At 44.9% G+C, this 18850-nt stretch overlaps 1 protein-coding gene across 1 annotated transcript in view; it reads left to right on the plus strand.

Moving 5' to 3' along the window:
• Positions 1–936: 936 nt before the first annotated feature.
• LOC114606142 (chondroitin sulfate proteoglycan 4-like) overlaps positions 937–18850 on the plus strand; it is a 38220-nt gene continuing 20306 nt past the window's right edge. Inside the window, 6 exon segments of the mRNA XM_028747977.2 lie at positions 937–1114; positions 5834–5997; positions 8197–8969; positions 8971–11758; positions 12898–13368; positions 13690–13866. Of these exon segments, the coding sequence (XP_028603810.2) occupies positions 1033–1114; positions 5834–5997; positions 8197–8969; positions 8971–11758; positions 12898–13368; positions 13690–13866 (4455 nt within the window). The 5' untranslated portion in view covers positions 937–1032.

Genomic DNA, 18850 nt, shown 5'->3' on the forward strand with positions numbered 1-18850 from the left:
GGAGTGACTCTTCTCCTTTCCCCTCTCCTTGAGAGTCCTCTGGGCAGCCGCTGCTGCCACCCCGGTCTCTGAGCTCCCCCCCTGCCCCAAAGAGAGGTGCCTCCTTCCACTGCCCCACAGGGGTGTGGGACTGGACGTGCTGTTGGGAATGGACAGACAACAGCAAGGGCTGGAAGACTGGCGGCTAGGCTCCCTTGCCTGCTTGCTTACTCCGAGGCCACCTCAGCTCCTGGCAACCAGCGCCCCCTGGCCAGCCCCAGAGGCACCATTCGCCCAGGGAGCTTGTAGCCAGGGCTGCTGCAACAAACAGCTGTGCAAGCCTTTGGGAGGCAGAGATGCAAGAGGGCATCAAAGGAGGGAGGGAAGGAAAGAGGCCCAGAGGCCAGTGTTGCCCGTGGCACCCTGATCCCTCAGTGTTGCCCGTGGCACCCCTGACCATCAGTGTTGCCCGCGGCACCTCTGACCCTTCAGTGTTGCCCGTGGCACCCCTGACCATTCAGTATTGCCTGTGGCACCCCGACCCCTCAGTGTTGCCCGTGGCACCCCTGACCCCAGGGTGCCAAGTTGAAAACCACTGATCAACCCATAGCTAAGACTGTAACTTTGCAACCTGTTGCTCTCCCAGTAACACTCTGTCCAGCCATGCTGTAGTGTTTTATTATAAGAGGACGATGATGAGAACAGTAACAACAGGATGCCGCGTCCTTTGACTTAGCTTTCTTTAGAACCAGGCATGACCTTACAAGAAGAAAAGGTTCCGGGGCTGAGCCCAGGCCCAAACGCAGTCCAGAAGTGTAGCCCAGTTGTTCTGGGAAAGACCTGGCGAGGAGCACCATCTCTGCACCGCCCGCCCGGCCCGCTCTCCCCCTTTCCTCGCCCCTCTGCTGTGTAACCTGACCTGAGCAACAAGCCCGCCAGCAGCAGAGGCGGCAGCTGTCGGCGGGCGGAGCTCCCACTCCCTGTAGCTGCAAGCGGGCGCCGCTCCCGGGGGCCTCCAGTCGACTGCTCCCTTTTCCCCGGAGACGGGGCGGCATGGCCCCGGGCTGGGCTTCAGGGAGCGCCCTGTTGTTGTTGCTGCTGCTGCTGCTCTCCCTTAGCCGAGAGGCGCTGGCAGGTAGGGTAAGGAACCACGCTGCCTGGTTGGGGCTGCCCGCGACACCCCCTTTCCCTGCCGTCGCAAAAAAAGTCCGGGGACGAGGAGGGAAGGTGGGGGCTGCGCGGGCGGATCTGGGCCGCGCGGCTTCTACGGGGTTGCAAGAGCTACCTTTGCCGAGGGCTTGCTCGGCTCCACCCTTTGGCTCCCCGCTCTGCGCTGCCACCCGTCGGCCTCTGCGAGCGATTGGCCAGTCCCGGTTGCATTTTGCAAGAATGCAGCGCATGGCGCAGGCTGGCCCTCGAGGGCTGCGGCTCGTGCCCGCTGTAGCCTGGCAGCGGACACTTGGCTGGAGGAGGCGGGAGGGGAAGGCGCGCACAAAATGATAGTTTGGGGGCACGATGCGTGCCTGTGTGGCGCGCGAGCCTGGTACCAGGTGCCCAGGCTTGTAATCGAAGCTAAAAGAAAACAAAGAAAACGCATGTCTCTCCTGGGAGCTTCAATAAGTTTTACAACCAAAGCAATCTGCAGCTCGGCTGTATAGTATTGTTAACGCCAATAGTTTGGATGCAAAACTTCTTACTAAAACGGGAGACTGGATAAATAGAGACACACACGTACACACCAGTGCGGAAGCAAAACTTGGTTTGTAAACCGGGACCTTCATCTCAGGTATTTAGGAGGAAGCCTAGTAGTGGGAAGTTGCACTCTGCACGTGTTCAGATGCATTACATTGCTTCTCGTGCTCAAAGGCTAAGACCTGACATAACTAGTTTATGGAGTAGAATCCTGCTAGAACCTGAGAAATAATCTGCTGAGCCAAACAGTGGACAGAGATGGCAAGTGCTCTTTTCCCCCTTCCCCCATTCTGGTACTTTGGTTGCCTTTCGACAACCAAGGATGATATCAACAAGGATGTATTCAGCAGTGGAATACAATGAAGCGACTACCACCTTTTTGCAGTGTATCAGCATCTAGCACAGTGCATGACATTGGCTACATCATTAAGTGGTTGGCTAAGACAAACAGCAATTTTCAAGTTTGGAAACCCATGTACCAGGCGAGATGTTGACATGAGTTTCTCCTGCATCACACTATACCTGCCCCCCCCCCGTCAGTGCCCTTTTATTGGACAAGTTGTGTTAGCAAGATTAGCAAGTATTTGAGTTTCACAGGACTCTACCTAATGGATAACTTTGTGCGACTTCAAGATTATTTACCTTGCCAGGTAAGTCCCTTAAAAGCCGTACTTTGAAGCAATCTGAGGCTTTTGCAATTACTTCAGAGTAGTCTTCAACAGGATGACATCAGGCTTAAGGCAAGTGTTCTGTTCAAACTGGTTTGCAGACTGAGCTGTTCATCTTGCAGTTCTCCATTCCAGGAAAAGAACTTGCAGGATCAGATTTCTGAATAATTAGATTCTAAATTAATTCATGCTGAGCCTTACAGTATGATAGATGAGGCTTTAGCTATTTGACCATAAAGGACAGAAGATGTATTGCCTCTTTGATCTTTAGTATTTATGCTGCTTTTTTTTTTTAAATCACACATCATTAAAAGGTTTTGGAAGCAAATCAAAACAGTTGAAATCAATAGTAGTTTTTTCATTGACAGTAATGGGATTTAGATTGCACCCTTTGGACGTGATTCAGAGGTACATGCCTGTAGCACATCAAATATATTTTCTGCTTTTCCCAATCAGTCAGAAGCTTCCTCCTCAGCCCTATACCTCAAATTGGCTTTTAAAACATCATTGAAAAAAGAGCACTGTGGATTTATGTTATGAGAGTTGCTGATAGGAAAATTGGCTGTAGTAAATAGGCAAGTTACTGTTTTATTAATTCACACTAAACGATCAAGTGCTTACAAATGGGTGTTATGTGGCACCTGTATTAGTGCCAATTCTGCTGATCAAAGCAGTCAAATGGGTACATGTAGGTCAGGCGATCTCGTAGGTGAACTGCTCCCAAGTTGTTAAGGGCATTATATACTAATAGTAACACCTTGAGCGCAATCTGGTAGCAAATGGGCAGCTCTCTGAGCACAGGCGTTCTATACACTTCAAGGCCTCACTCCTGCTAGCTATTGTGCTGCAGCATTCTGCACTAACTGCAGCTTCTGGATGAAGCGTGAGGGAAGCCCCACATAAAGCACATTGCAGTAATCCCGTCTGGAAGCAAACCAACACATGAACTACTGTGACAAGGCTTTCCAAGAATGGCCGTAGCTGTCAAGCCAGGCTTAGTTGGTAAAAGGCACATCTAGCTGTTGAGGCTACCTGAGCCTCTCTGGTGACACAGCTGGAGCCAGAAGCACCCCCAAACTGTGAACCTGTTCCTTCAGGGTGTGTACAACCCTATCCATTGGCTAATTTTTCAGCCAAATTGATGTTGGAACGTCTTGGCACTAAAACGAACCAAAATGTCACAGGTGGGGATGTAAGATGGCATAGTTTTTGTTCTACCCTATATTAATTGTATGTCACAAGGCATTTGCAACCCTGTGAACATTTGCTGAGGTTTAAGGCCCACTGAATTTTCCTGGACCCTGTTTTTGGATAGACATCCCCAGGATTACTTTGTAAACATTTTCTTTTGAGTATTTTAGATTTTTTTAATTTCTGCTTCGCTGTTACTTTAAAACATGCTAGAAGGATGCTTGAAGTCCACTTTGGGTGTGCAGGAGGACCAGGCAGGTAGAGCTGAGGCAGCTTGGTTGGATGTGCCACTGTAGGGTTGAGAGTGCCTTTTGTCTCCTCAAGCCCAGCCAGGGGAACTGGATTTGTGACGCACAACTCCCAGAGCTGTTGTTTTCATATATGGAGACCACTTTCAGCTCTTCTTTGTGTTGCAACTGAAACAGCAGAGAGGCTTCCTCTGGCACCTTACAGACTAACATGAGCCAGGTGCACATTGTATGCACACAGGTACACATCTGGGCAGGCTTCGAGCTTGAGGGGCCCTGGGCCTAGTTCCCTTGTAACCTGGGCCAGTCCTCTGTGGGCTGTAATGTAATATGAGCCTGTAATAGATGCTGGGGAACCACCATTTTTTATTTCCTTCAATGCCCCTGACGTTTTTCCACTGGAGGAAAAACAGCTGCCGGTGGCAGGCAACCTCTCTCTCGAAGCGCTGATTACTGTTATTATGGTAGTGTTTTGGAGATTTGCGAATGCCATTCATTTGCAACGTACTCACTAGAGGGTTTTATTATCCTGGTTGCTGTTATGCAGTAAAAAAGAGATCCGTTCAGAGCTATAAGGTGCAGCTACGTTGTGAACCATTCTCCTAACAAAACAGCTTTTGTGAGAGCTATAAAACAAGTAAACTAACCGAGGCATGATTATTTAGGAGACCACCTTTCGCCACATACTTGTAATCTCCTCTGTCTTCTGTGAGAGAGAATGAAATAGCACAGAAAAGAAATGGTTGTAAAGCGCTTTGCACATATAAAGGCCGCAGCATATATGATTAAAAAATAAATTGCTTCCCATATTTCAAATGTGTTGTATTTCAAAACCTACCTGCTTGGCTTTCAGACAGCCTTTGGGAGAGTTAAATCAGCAACAGATAGGGAAATGAGATTGGTGGGGTTTATTTTGTTTTTCTGAGGTTACTGTATTTGACCCAAGCCTCTGTGGTGGCTGGTTGATAAATAAAATTCATTAAAAACATGATGCATTATGCCTATATATATTTGACTAAAAGAAGAAACAATTTATTTCCTTTTAACTCATGTAACAGGGGACGCGGGTGGCGCTGTGGGTAAAAGCCTCAGCGCCTAGGGCTTGCCGATCGAAAGGTCGGCGGTTCGAATCCCCGCGGCGGGGTGCGCTCCCGTCGTTCGGTCCCAGCGCCTGCCAACTTAGCAGTTCGAAAGCACCCCCGGGTGCAAGTAGATAAATAGGGACCGCTTACTAGTGGGAAGGTAAACGGCGTTTCCGTGTGCGGCTCTGGCTCGCCAGAGCAGCGATGTCACGCTGGCCACGTGACCCGGAAGTGTCTCCGGACAGCGCTGGCCCCCGGCCTCTTGAGTGAGATGGGCGCACAACCCTAGAGTCTGTCAAGACTGGCCCGTACGGGCAGGGGTACCTTTACCTTTACCTTAACTCATGTAACCAGATGTGAGCTGTGGCCAGGCAGATTTATTTTTTGTTTGTCTAAGCACAACATAGCAGTAGAGACTGAACCATGGTTACAGTTCAGACGTAATGGGATACTGTGGTTCTGCAAACCTGGCTGTCTTGCAGTGAATCCAAGGACTGAGCTCCACATTCTGAAAAGGATTCTACCATTTCTGAATGCAAGTGGTGGTGTGCATGGAGGAAAGGTCCTGATTAACCACATCTCCTCGTTCATGGGAAGCTATTATGGCAAGGAGAATACTAATCTAGATTTCTTCCCAGCATGCTAATCTCCTCTGTGCTGGTAGAGGGACCCTACCCGCTCCTGAACCCTCTATTCTTCCTTGTTTGACAAAAGCTGCCACTCTAGAAACTGCTACTCCTCAAGCCTGTCAGGATTAGGGAGCTCACCACATCACAACCTATGCTGTTAATGGTGGTAGAATGTGGAACACAAACTCATAGTAAACATGCAAGCCATAAAGTTTGTGGACTGGGAGGAAGAATGAATTCTGCACATTTTTTACTGCTAGGTGTACCATCTGCATATAATGTGTGGAATCCATTATTTATAGGCAAGTGTGCAATAATGTTCTCTTCTGATCTTTGCTTTTTAGTATCATTTTACGGCGAAAGCTATGTGCATTTAAACATTGCCGAATCGTCCTCAACAACTTCACTGAAATTACGTTTTCAAACAAGCAGACCAGATGGGTTACTTTTTCTCGCTGCAGGAAAAGACATTTATTTTTTGGTGGAACTACATTCCGGAAACGTGCAGGTAAGATTATATGCGAACAAAGGTGTCTTATGAGCCAGACAATTTGCCTTTCTAACTAAGCACTGCCAATTTTGAGGGAACGGAAGGTCCTCTGTGACAAAAATTACATATGCCAGCACTGGTAAAACCAAAAACGACCTGAACTTTCCATTTCCTTTTGATTGTGGCTCATTGGCTTTGGTTTTGCCAGTGGCTCTCCAAGGTCTGAGGCAGGGACATTCTCCAGCAAGACCACCAGGAGGAGCTGTTGTTGGAGGTGCAGTGCTGTGGAACTACCTTCCCAACACTGGCATTGCTGCTTCTTACCTGGACTATGTGGGAAGGAGGCAAGGTATCAGCAGGGTCCGGGCTATACAAGAGTGCTGGATTGATTCTGCCAGTGGGCCATGCAGCCTGACCATGCCATAGCTCTGCTTTGTCCGCACATCGTTCAGGTAAGCAGCAATGGTGCTGGCAGCAGGGGGGTAGCTCCATGGCACCACCTTACCAGTTTGGCCATTCCTCAAGGCCATTGAGATCCTTTTTAACTGGCGATGCCAGGCATTAAATCTGAGGCTTCGAGCACAGAAAGCATGAGTTCTGGGCCTTCCAGTGTTAGGTAATGCAGGCTCCATTTGATTGTAATTAAAGCTATAGGAGGAGATTCTATGGTGTATTTATATCTCAATATTAGGACCAAATGGGACGCGGGTGGTGCTGTGGGTTAAACCACGGAGCCTAGGACTTGCCGATCAGAAGGTTGGCGGTTCGAATCCCCGTGACAGGGTGAGCTCCCGTTACTCAGTCCCTGCTCCTGCCAACCTAGCAGTTTGAAAGCATGTCAAAGTGCAAGTAGATAAATAGGTACCACTCTGGCGGGAAGGTAAACGGCATTTCCGTGCGCTGCTCTGGTTCGCCAGAAGCAGCTTAGTCATGCTGGCCACATGACCTGGAGTCATGCTGGCTCCCTCAGCCAATAAAGCGAGATGAGCGCCGCAACCCCAGAGTTGGTAATGACTGGACCTAATGGTCAGGGGTCCCTTTACCTTTACCTATTAGGACTAAGCACAAAAGACTGCTCATGCCCTGCTCATTTCACACGAGCGTTAGATACATATACTGGCGCAACTATTGACACCTTTCCTTCTCATCAACTATAAGCCATCTGTTCTTCCAGAATAAGAGCGCTGTTTCATGGTACAGACAGGGATGCTTTGAAAGTGGTTAGGACCTACAGTCATTCACATAAGGCCATGGCCATCCTGGGTTGCAGCTAGTGAACTAACCACATCACATGGCTGCTTGGGTGAGGTGGTGCCAATTGAATGACTGCAGGTGGTTTTGGAGGGGGAAATGTAGATGGCGCATTTTATGATTCATTTGTACTGCGTCAACTGACTTTGCAGAGTTTTCAGAGCTGCAGTACATATTAGGTCCTGATCCAAAGGACTTTACATTCTAAAGTTCTGTGGCTACTCTTTTTCAAATGGCAACCCAAAAAGAAAATGGGAAGATAAGGTAATCTTGAGCTTTACCTGTGCTAATTCATACACTTCATGTGACAAGGATAAAGTGCCATGAACATGGATGACATTATATTTGTAATGCATAAATAATACAGAAAGCACGGTTTAAATTGCAGTTAAGTGATCATGGCTAAGATTGCATCATGCACTTGAAATGCTGATCGATTGATCTGAAATATTTATTTACCACCTTTCTACTTTGTTTTAAAGTGCTTAAGGCAAGTTATTTCCTTTCTTATCCTAGTCTGATTCAGATGCAATGCTAAACTATGACTTAGTGTAGGGCAGTGTTTCCCAACCTTGGGCCTCCAGCTGTTTTTGAACTACAATTCCCATCATCCCTGACCACTGGTCTTGCTAGCTAGGGATGATGGGAGTTGTAGTCCAAAAACAGCTGGAGGCCCAAGGTTGGGAAACACTGGTGTAGGGGGTAGGCAACTTTGAAGATCTATTTCTTTTAAAGGCAAGGTGTCTGCACTGATCCCAAGAGTTGCCTCGTATCTATATCTGTGTTTCATGCATGCAGTTAGTTTAAGCTGCAATCTTAAGTGCACTTACCTAGGAGTAAGACCCATTGAAACCAGTAGGACCTACTCCTGATTAGAAATTGTTGTGCTTATGCTGTTTGTTATCTTTTCCTTAATGCATTTCCTAACTCATTGGAATAATTAAAACTATATCCTTTTTTCTGTAGGCGAGAATCAATCTTGGAGCAGGAGAACAAGTCCTCCGTTCCCAAGGAAGTTCCCAGCTGAATGATTTAACGCGGCACCTTATAGAAGTCCATTGTGAAAGAGATAATGTTATACTGGTGACTGACAAAAATGATCAAGCTGCCACAAAATTGCCCGGTGTCCTGTTTGAACTAAACTTTCAACATGGCCTCTATGTTGGCGGAAGTGGTGACCTTGATGTTCCTTACCTCGATGGCGCACAAACAAATTTCCGAGGGTGCATTGAAGATGTGATATTTAACCAGCATGACATCCTGTCATCCCTGAGACCTTCTCCTAGGTTTAAAAATTTCCACGAAGTGTCACTGGGCTGCAGCGATGAATTTTTTGCAGGCGAAGAAGAACCTATTAGTTTCTTTAGCTCAAAGTCGTATGTTTCTTTTCCACTTTGGAACACCCAGACTGAAAGAGTCTTTGAGTGTACAGTGCAGACCACAGCTCAGAGAGGCTTGCTGCTGTACAGTTCCGGTCCAGCAGGAGACTTTGTTGGAATGGAAATTGAAAATGGTCTAATTAAAGCTCATCTTGGAAAGGGAAAGAACAGATTTCACCTTTCTTCCCTTAGCCCTGTCAATGATAGCCAGTGGCACTCTGTCAAACTGAAAATCTCTGCAAAATATATTGAACTCGTGCTAGGCAAGGAAACAGTGAAAAAATCATTACCCCCGCTCACTAAGCTTCCTGTCCTCAAGGAGGCCTTTTATATAGGTGGAGTAAATGATATTGTCCGTGCCAGTGCTGAAGCTGGGGTTAACCTCACTTTCTGGGAGATATGCTCAAGGGGGATCATTCAGAGGCTGCTTGAGAGATTTGAAAATTAACTCGGAAAGGAAATCCTTGAAGGATGTTCTTGTGACTAAGGATATTTCACCAGGATGCAAAACCAAGAGCGCCTCTAGTACAAATCCAGTTGTAGCGCCTGAAAAACAACCTGTTGGAACCGCTGCTTCCATGTCTGCTGTCAGTGCTGTAGCATCCAAACTCTATGGGAAAGAGAGTCACGACAACAACTTTGTAGTTGTAAACAACTTGATTGTTCCAGAGGGTGGGCAAGCAGCGCTTGAATCTAAGCACATTAAAGTCAACGTCGAATTCAAGAAATTAGGGATTCGGCAGTCGCAAATCCTTTTTAAAGTTAAAGACCAGCCATCTCATGGTTATTTGAGGTTGGATGTTGAGTCAGAGCAGGAAGAGTCTACATTCACCATGCTAGATTTATGGCAAGGCAGAGTTCTGTACGTCCACGATGGCTCTGAGGAAAGCTATGATTATTTTACTTTCTCAGTTTCTACGAGCAGTAAAAAAGAGATGCCTCCAAATTTGCAAGGAAACAAGAACTACATGTTCACCATTACGGTGAAGCCAATAAATGATGCTCCAGAGCTCACACTCCCCAATGGAAACTTATTTCTTCTCTCTGAGCACTCCAAGAAATGCCTGGGTGTAGATTCAATAAATATTTTGGATGATGATACAAGTGCTGCTGATCTCAGTATTACAGTCCTGAATGCAGATGCTGGATTTCTAGAAAATTCCAAGACGCCTGGCAAGGCCATTACCGCCTTTCCTTACAGAGACTTACAAAATGGTAATGTTTTCTTTGTCCACGCTGGAGCCAAGAACTCCAGGATTGTTCTGCGAGCGAGCGATGGGGAAAAAGTCAGCAACACGGTTGTGTTGCGTGTCATGGCAGTTCCCTTAGAGTATAAGTTGGTCAACAACACAGGGGTGGATACACTACAAGGCGAAGCAGCTTTGATCAGACCCAGCAATCTGGCCATTGAAACAAATGCCTTCCAACAAGAGCTGGATATACGATACGAGATCACAGAGCCGCCCCGTTATGGAGAAATTCAGAGACAGCAAGCCAGTGGAGAATGGAAAGAGGCAAACTCTTTTTCTCAACGCTCCATTGAACGTGGCCGTGTGAGATATGCTTCTACCTTCAAAGAGATTCTGCAAGATAATCCCCTTGAACACTTTAAATTCAAAGTTAGCATTGGCAGCAAAAGAAGCGAAGAGTTTCTGTTCCTGGTCATGGTGAAATGGTTGAGGTACAATTTATTGAGACATGTGCCACTGGTAATTGACAAATCAAAGAGGGAGTACCTTAGCTCAGATCATCTTCTTGCTGTGATAGGAAAAGTAGAAGTGCCAGGAGATGAACTTTATTACAAGATGCAGTCCTTGCCTGAGAAAGGAAGCCTTCTGCTTTGTAACATACCTTTGCAAATAAATTCAACATTTAGCCAGCAGGACATTTCTGATTATAACGTAGAATATCAGTTAACCGAGTGGCCCCGCGAAGAAACGGAAGACTCGTTTCGATTCTTAATTTCTACAAAATATGTGGAATCAAATATCTATGATTTCAGAATCAGCATTAAAGCAGACCCACGAAACATTCTTTTGACGAATAATGGCCTCAGTGTTACTGAGGGTGAAGGGAAACTGATCACGAAATCAGAATTATTTGCACAGACCTTCGCCAATAAGACCTTCCAGTATAAAGTTACAAAGAGTCCGCGTCATGGAAAGTTGATGCTTATTAATCTTTCAGATTCCCAGGAAAGTAACAATAACATTAGCAGTTTCACAGATCTGGATATAGTTGGTAGATATCTCATGTATGTACACGATGATTCTGAGACGCAATACGATGAAATCCATATCACAGCAACTGCCAAGGTGTCGGAGGAACAGGTGAGCTCAGACCCAGAAATGGAACCCCCTTTATCGGCAGAGATCAAATTTAACATTTCTGTCCAGCTGAAAAATGATGAGAAACCACTTCGTGTCATAGATAAGGTATTTCATGTTGTTAAGAATGGAAGGAAACTGCTGACCTTGGCTGACCTTTGCTACCATGATCCCGATACTGATTTTGATGATAATCAGTTATTGTACACCAGGCGCGGCATTCCTAATGGAGACTTGGTTTTCGTCAATGAAACGTCTCGTAGGCTGTATCAGTTTAAGCAAGAGGACCTGGCACAAAGGCGAGTCCTGTTTATGCATCGTGGGGCAGACTACGGTCGCTTTGTGCTGTTTGTAACTGATGGGAAGCACTATACTTCCTCACTACTTGAAGTAAGTGCTTCCGACCCTTACGTCCGTCTAGCAAACAACACTGGGTTATTGATCCAGAAAGGACGAGAGGGAGTGATCACCACAGCTAACTTGAGCGCTGCCACGAACCAAGATATTAGAAGTGAACACGAAATTACGTTTGAGGTCTCTTTACCTCCAAAGTATGGACAGGTCTTGGTAAATGATTTAGCAGTGAGCACTTTCACTCAGCATGACCTCAAAGAAAGGCACATGACGTATAGACATGATGATAGTAACAATTTGGTTGACACATTTAACTTTACAGTTTATGCTAAAGGTGCCCAGTTGGATGCCGAAATGAACATCCGCATATTCTTGGAAAGTCATCAGCGTCCACCAGTGATCGTAAATAACGGCAGACTTTTGGTTGAGGAAGGGAAACCAGTCAAGATCACTAAAGGGAAATTGCTGGTAAGCTGAAGTTGTCTAATCGTTTTAACAATATATTTTGAAGCCCAGTGTCAGGTGGCAGAGGAACCAATCCCCTACGGCAGGTTGCCAGGAACGGATAAGACAAGGAAAAGTCCTTACCGACTGCTTTTTATCCAATGTTTACAGAGAGAGGCTTGGAATGCAGCCCCTTAGAGTAATATTGTTGTCCCAAGTGACTCTCCACCCCCTTTTTCTTCCACTTCCTCATTTGTCACCTTCTCCCCTACCGGTGGCCCAGAGGGCCCTTTGCTTCTGAGTCCTTTGCTTTCCCACTTTCAAGGCTCGCCGGGTTCTTGGAGAGGAGGGTTTGGAATGCTTTCTAAAGACACTGTGTCCATCAGCTGTTGCCCTCATGGTGCTTCCTCTTCCTCCTCTCCCATTATTTCCCAGCTTTCCCCCTCTGATCTGTGACCTCCCTCAAACCCCTGTTGTAATTCTGAACTGTCTCCTTCTTCTCTGGAAGGGTCAGGCTAGGGAGGCGGTCTCCCCCATTCCTCCTCTGCCCAGTCCCTGACACCCAGAGGGTTAGCCAAGCAGAAATGTGACCCATGAGCTGAAAAAAAAGGGTTCCTGTCCCTGTTATTAGTAGGCGTGATGCTTCTTGTCTTAATGCTCACTATTTTGCAAGCATTGGTGTTTGAACTCTCGAGTGAAAGATTGTATGGTCCATGTTTAAAATACTTTGGGGTTGTTGTTGTTTTTTTAAAAGGCAGGACAAGCGTAGTTCAGTGGCTGAATACACGGTATTCGGATATCGCATAGCAGTGCTGGAGAAAGGAGCCTGGAAAGGAAACCCTCAGAGTGGACAGCACTGGGCTACAGGGACCAAAAGTCTGACTCCGTATAAGTCAGCTTCATACATTTGTATTCTGTGCCAGAATGCAGATTATACGCATGCATAGTTTAGCAACAGCTGCCCAAATGGTGCTGTGTCTCTACCCTACCAACTCTCCACCAGCAAGCAGCTTTTACAAAGAGCTTTGGACAGACTCAGTGAATAATCTCATAGATGGAGGAGTGTTGTGTTGTACTTTTTAAGCATTAAATGTGAAAACTGTTTTAAAAGAAAGACGGTGGTTATTCTATGCTTTTAATGAACTGTACATGTACTCTTCAAGGTTGTGCATGAAAACAGTTTGCCATCAGAGATAGAGTTCAAAGTAAGGTCATCTCCAATGTATGGGTACCTTCGGAAGTTTGCATCAGAGGAAGGCTACCTCGGAGCAGAAGAAAATCCAGTTTTGTCCTTCAGCCAGGAAGATATCAATGATGGTAACATCCAGTATGTACAGACTGTCTCAGGCCAACTCCAAGACTGGCTTTCCTTGGACGTGACCAATGGAATTCGGGGAGTCAGTGGAATAGAAATTGCTGTGGACATCATTCCAAAAATGATCCCATTAGAAGTACACAACTTCACAGTTACCGAAGGGGGTTCAAAAGTCCTGGATGAAGATGTTATAAAAATCCCTAATAGCCATTTTGCAGGGCTCAAATGTGAATTTGGTTTGATTGAGCCACCGAAACATGGGCGGATTGCAAACTCTAACTTTCCTGGAATGGCACTGGCTAAATTTACCAGAAAACAGGTGAGATTACTGAAAACACAATTCTGTTTTAAATTATTGTTTAAAAAGCAGTGCAGATTATTATTTGGGAACTGTATAACTGAGAGTGGTCAATATTCCATTGATCTGGACAGTATGTTGCTTCTGACAATGAGAAACCTCCCACATTTTAAAGAAATGTATTGTCTTCCATTCTTGTCTATTGTATTGTTTATTGCATATAACACAGGACAAGAATGATGTGATAAGTAACATGATAGTTAGGACATGTAGTGGTTGAATCCTTGCAGTTTCATTTTTGGAACAGGCTAGATTCTTAATTTGGTTACTCTCCCTTTTCAGCTAGAACAAGGATTCATCTTCTATATTCATGATGACAGCGAACAGCTACTTGACAATTTCACCATCATAGCAAACAGCACAGAACTGTGGAAGCAAAGCTTGCCTCAAATGGTATTTGTGACTGTTTCACCAGTAAATGATGAACCCCCTGTTATAAGACGAAACAAAATACTTCGGGTAAGACCTGCATTATTTCCAAGTTTTTCATCTGGGTTAATTGTGCCTTATTTCTGTAAAAGACAGCATGCACAGCTAGAACTGAAAAGGTCATCCTAAATTCTGTAGAATTACCTTACATGCATGAAAAACATTGGCTAGTATCCAGTTAAGTTTTATTCTGAGTGGAGCCATTGAAATTAAGGAACCTAATTTAGGCCCCATCTGCGCCACACATCTAAAGCCATTTCATACCACTATAAACAGTCATGGCTGCCCCTAAAGAATCATGGGAACTGCAGTTTGCTAAGGGTGGCGAGAGTTGTAGGAGACCTCACAGAACTATTATTCCCAGACTAACCTGGAAAGAGAGATTGAGTCTTAAATCATGCTATGCTTTAAAATGCTTCTCCATATTTAATACCCCAACCCTCTGGTATTCAATAGATTTGCCCTTTCATCCCTTCACAACGTTTGTAACCCTCGCCTGAGTTATTTCCAGCTTGTGCAATGTGCTGTTTGATATTCTGAAGGAGTGGTTAGTTCAGCAACGATCAGTCATTTTGACAATTTACCATTTGAAACTTTCTTCACCTTTTCCTTTTTGGAGGAATAATCCATCTGAGTGAATGATTCACAAGCCCTTTTTAATCAAAAGATTAATCACATGTTCATGATTGGCCTCTTGGGGAGTGATATATGGTATGTGGCTTCTGTTTTGGATTATTAAGCCTTTGAATATATTCTAAGCAGAATTGGTCTCCTATATCCTGCCTGTTTCAAGTTAGCAGGAATGCAATTTTATCTAGATGGCATCAACTTGGATCCTCACCAGCCTTTCATGAGTGCAAGGCCTCCTTCCATTTCTGGAGGAAACTGGGACTCTGTTTCTCTGGTAGAGAAACTAGGGGTAGTGCAACATCTTTCACGGATCTCCCCTTCCCCATCCAGATCATCTGCTTTGTGTGAAGAATATCCCAGGTTAAATCCCTGGCATCTGCAGGTAGGGCAGGGTATATTCTTTTCCTGAAAATCTTAGAGAGCTGCTGCCATTCAGGGAGACAGTACTGAGGTAGTTGGACCAATGGTCTGTCTGCCCCAGTATAAGAGAGCTTCCTATGCTCTTATGTCGCACACTACTGCAGAAAGTTCCCCAGCCTTCCAGAACAGATTTTCAAGAATCCACAGGAAGCAGAGGGAAGGGAAGATCTTCTGCTTCCCATTCACTTAGTTAGGATCTAAGGTGGCCATCATTTCAAGCATAGGTACAGAAGTTCATCAGTAGTACAGTAGTATATCTGTATAACCACAAGGGGGCCATGTTTTCATTTTTGTGGAAGCTTCCCCAGTCATCAAAAAACAGAATCAAAGAATTGTAATGTGAGAAGGTGCCCTGACAATGGTTCGTACCATTTTAGTATTTAATTTAATTGTACAGCAGTGAGGCATAAACACCCCCACCCCAATCTAGAAACATCCCCATGGAAGCAGATTCAGTTCAAAGCAGGTGACTTTTTTAGAAGTAGTGTTTAGAGTTTAAAGAATAAATAGACGGAATTAAATGATTGTGATACACTTTGAGCTTTGGATATTCATGAACTCTAACAATTCCTTGTACAGTGGCATAATTTATACTCCCTCAGATCCACTCAAGTAAAAAAAAGGAGAGAAAAGAATCTGGTATTATATTTGTAGAATGTGTTGAGACAAAACTAGGGAAACAGATAACTATCCTTTTTTGGAATGCCCTGAAGTTTATGGGCTGGGCCATGAGGAAGGTAGTAATGTAAAGATTGGGAATCTGCGGCAGTCCACAAGTCGTTGGGCTCCCCCACTCCCAGAAGGCTTGAACAATTACAGCCCCGCAATCTCTGGAGGGCCACAGATTCGCCAGCCCCACTTTAAACTTCTTGAAATCAGGACTCAATTATAAAAAACATGTCCGATTGATTTACTCAGAACAGACCTGTTGAAATTAATGCACCTCTTAATTTCCATGGGTCTCCTCTGAGTAAGACATAGTTGGCTATGACCTATGTAACAGAATACAACAATAACACTGATGAAATCAAATCAGTAGAGATGGAGGGAGGAGTTTGGGGGTGGGGTGTGAAGTGAAAGGGTCAAAAAAGCCTGGTTATAAAGGGGCATATATATATATGCCAAAAATAGGATCATGTTAAAGCAAATGTCTCCTTGTATGATGGCTACATCCATTTCTAAGGGTTTCCTGCCCACATTGGATTTAGTGACAGCTGGCATTTTTTAACCAGTTATGTTTGGTTGGTAACCACTGTAATATTGTAGTAACACCTTTCCAGGATTTGGGGAGATGGTAAACACCCACTGTGGTCCCAGAGTTACGTTACAACAATAGAAAAAATCAATATTAAAATCATTTAATCATTTTGAAATTTTGAAATTTTCCCTGGGCACAGAAAGGCAGGAAGCTGGAGAGTTAATTTTAATTTTGCAATACTGGCTCATTTCTTATGGCAAGGGGTTCCTATTTGCTTTCCGTAGAGAAGGGTTGCAACTAGACATTTCTGCACAATAACCTGCATTCTTTTTTCTTTTCCTTTTTGAGGCGGGGGCTACTTTATTGTCTTACTCTAAACACACATTCTGGTGATCCCATTTCACAATTAAAGTATCTGTTTTCCCTTAGCAGAGGCATCATCAGGTATCGTTTGATGTGGTGGCGGTGTTTCTATTGAATTCAACATGAGAATGAATTTTGTCAAAGATCGCTGTGGTTCTTTTAAATATTACATGAAACCTTATTGCCCAACAGCAGCTTAACATCTGACGCATTCCTTTGTGACAAGGAAGGGGCTACAATAAAATGTGAAATTATGAGTATGTACAAATGATGAAAGACGAAAGAGAGAGACATTAGCCTTTTCATGAAACAGTGGTACCCTGTGTCAACATGTGAGCAGACCCACATTGATTAGTTCTGCCCAGATTACCTCTCACCCAATATCTGTACATCTAATGTGAATGTCGAGTGGGACAAGCCAGCTTGCATGATATAACCCCCACTCACCCATTGATTCAGCCCAGGAGCATTTCTTGTGAATGGTGCTATTGGGTGTCTTTTCTCAGTCGTTAGCTTCATTCATTTTCTTTTTTTTTTTTTTATAAAATTTTTATTGGGTTTTCACATTTTTATAGACATACAAACATAAAAAGACACAACAAAACACGTATAATTTCATAAACTTACTTTCATTCCCTTCTTTCCTTGACTTCCCCACACCCCCCTTCCCACATTCCCATTTCATTAATTATCTCAGCAAATTATTTTCTCCCATCTCTTAAATGTTATTCTTATCTTTTCTTAAAGTTTATCTCTTTTTCTTGGCCCAATTTTACTTATCCAGCTTTATACATTAAATACTTTCTCTAGAGTCGGCCTAAATTCTCTCCCACAAATTCCCTCCTTAATATGTTAAACCAAAAATCATTATATTCCCATTCTAAATCTCAGATTTTCACTATTTTACTCTCCCCTCCCCCCTTCCCCGGTTTCCGTCCCTTCCCAAACCAATGTCCTCAAAGAAAAGAAACCGTTTTAGCCCGGATTTCTCACATCCGAGGCCCTTAAGCCCCAGTTAGTCTCTCTCCACCAGTTTTGTTGGTAGTCCATTTTGTTGGCCTTCTCTTCTCGAGGGGGTTCTGCCACCAGCCCCTCGTATTTCCCTCTTTCCAAATCAGCCAAGAGCAGTTTCTGGCCAGGATCAATCAGTCTCCCATAGTCCAACCTGAAGAAGAAGTCCCAATCATACTTGTCTGTTTTTTTATAATCCAATATTCGAGTTATTCCAGGGGCTTCTTCCTTTATCTTTCTCTCCTTCTGCAGATTTGTAATCCACTGGTCATCTTCTTTATTTCCTTTGTTTCCAAAGGTTGCAGTCTCTTGGTTGGTTTTTTCCACTTGCGTTTCCTCTCCTCTTTCTTCTTCTTTTTCCCCCAGTTCCAAAATTATCTTTTCTTCTGCAGCTGCAGAGTTTTTTTCCATCCACTTTGTGTCATCAACAGAGTTGTTTAGTTCAAGATTGAAGGTCATCAATTGTTCACTCATAATAGTACTGTGCTCTTGTAGAATTCCCACAAGACAAAACATTCTTTCTATCTCTGCCCATACTTTTCCTTCTGCAGCCATTGCAATGTCTTTAGTTCCCTCCAGGGGGGTTTCCATCAGTTCTTTTCCAACAATCCGTTACTTTGTTATTCACAGTCACCTTGTTTCCAATCAGTTCACTTTTAGTGTAGCACTTTCAATCCAAAAAGATATTATTAACACAGTTCCAATCTTTAGTCTCCCGTTTGACAGCTCTTTTGACAGCTGTCAAACTCCTTATTCTTTTTCTCGGGCTCACACACAGGGCGCTTCCCGGGTCTAGGGGGGGGGGGGTCAGCCAAAAAAGAAAGACCTCTGAAATTCCTCTCTCTTCCTCTCCAGCACAAATACTTCTTAAATCCAATTTATGAAAGTTATCTGTTTAAACACCAGAGTCATTTCCGACCTAGTGGTCCTCTCTTTGCTTTAAATCCTTTAGTGGGGGGGGGGAGTGTGGACTTCCTTTTTAACACGTCCCCCCGATCTTACTTAAATTCCAGGATAAAATCTTTTAGTGCCGAAATTTCCTTCTACTCACGGGTTACATTTTCCAGTCCAATTTCAGGAAGAAAGATAGCGCTCTTCGGTCATGGCTCGCGGCTTCGCTCCGCCGAGGTAGCGATGGACTCTCAGCACCACGCCGCTCCCCAGTCCACTCCGCAGCCTTTAAAAAGGCTCTTCGCGGGTCGGGGAGGGCGCTTAGGGTGCCCACCGAGTCACCAAGTCCGCAGGCCTCCGCGCCTGCGGTTTTTGAGGGTCCCCGTGTCGCCGGCACGGCAAGACCCGTCCTCAACGGAGCCGATTCCCTCCGGAGCTCGGAGGGAATCCGCCATTACCCGTTCGCGCTATCCCGGAAGTCTTTTTCGAGCGCCAGCTATC

Source organism: Podarcis muralis, chromosome 11 (assembly GCF_964188315.1).
Source record: "Podarcis muralis chromosome 11, rPodMur119.hap1.1, whole genome shotgun sequence".
In the NCBI taxonomy this organism is placed as follows: Eukaryota; Metazoa; Chordata; class Lepidosauria; order Squamata; family Lacertidae; genus Podarcis; species Podarcis muralis.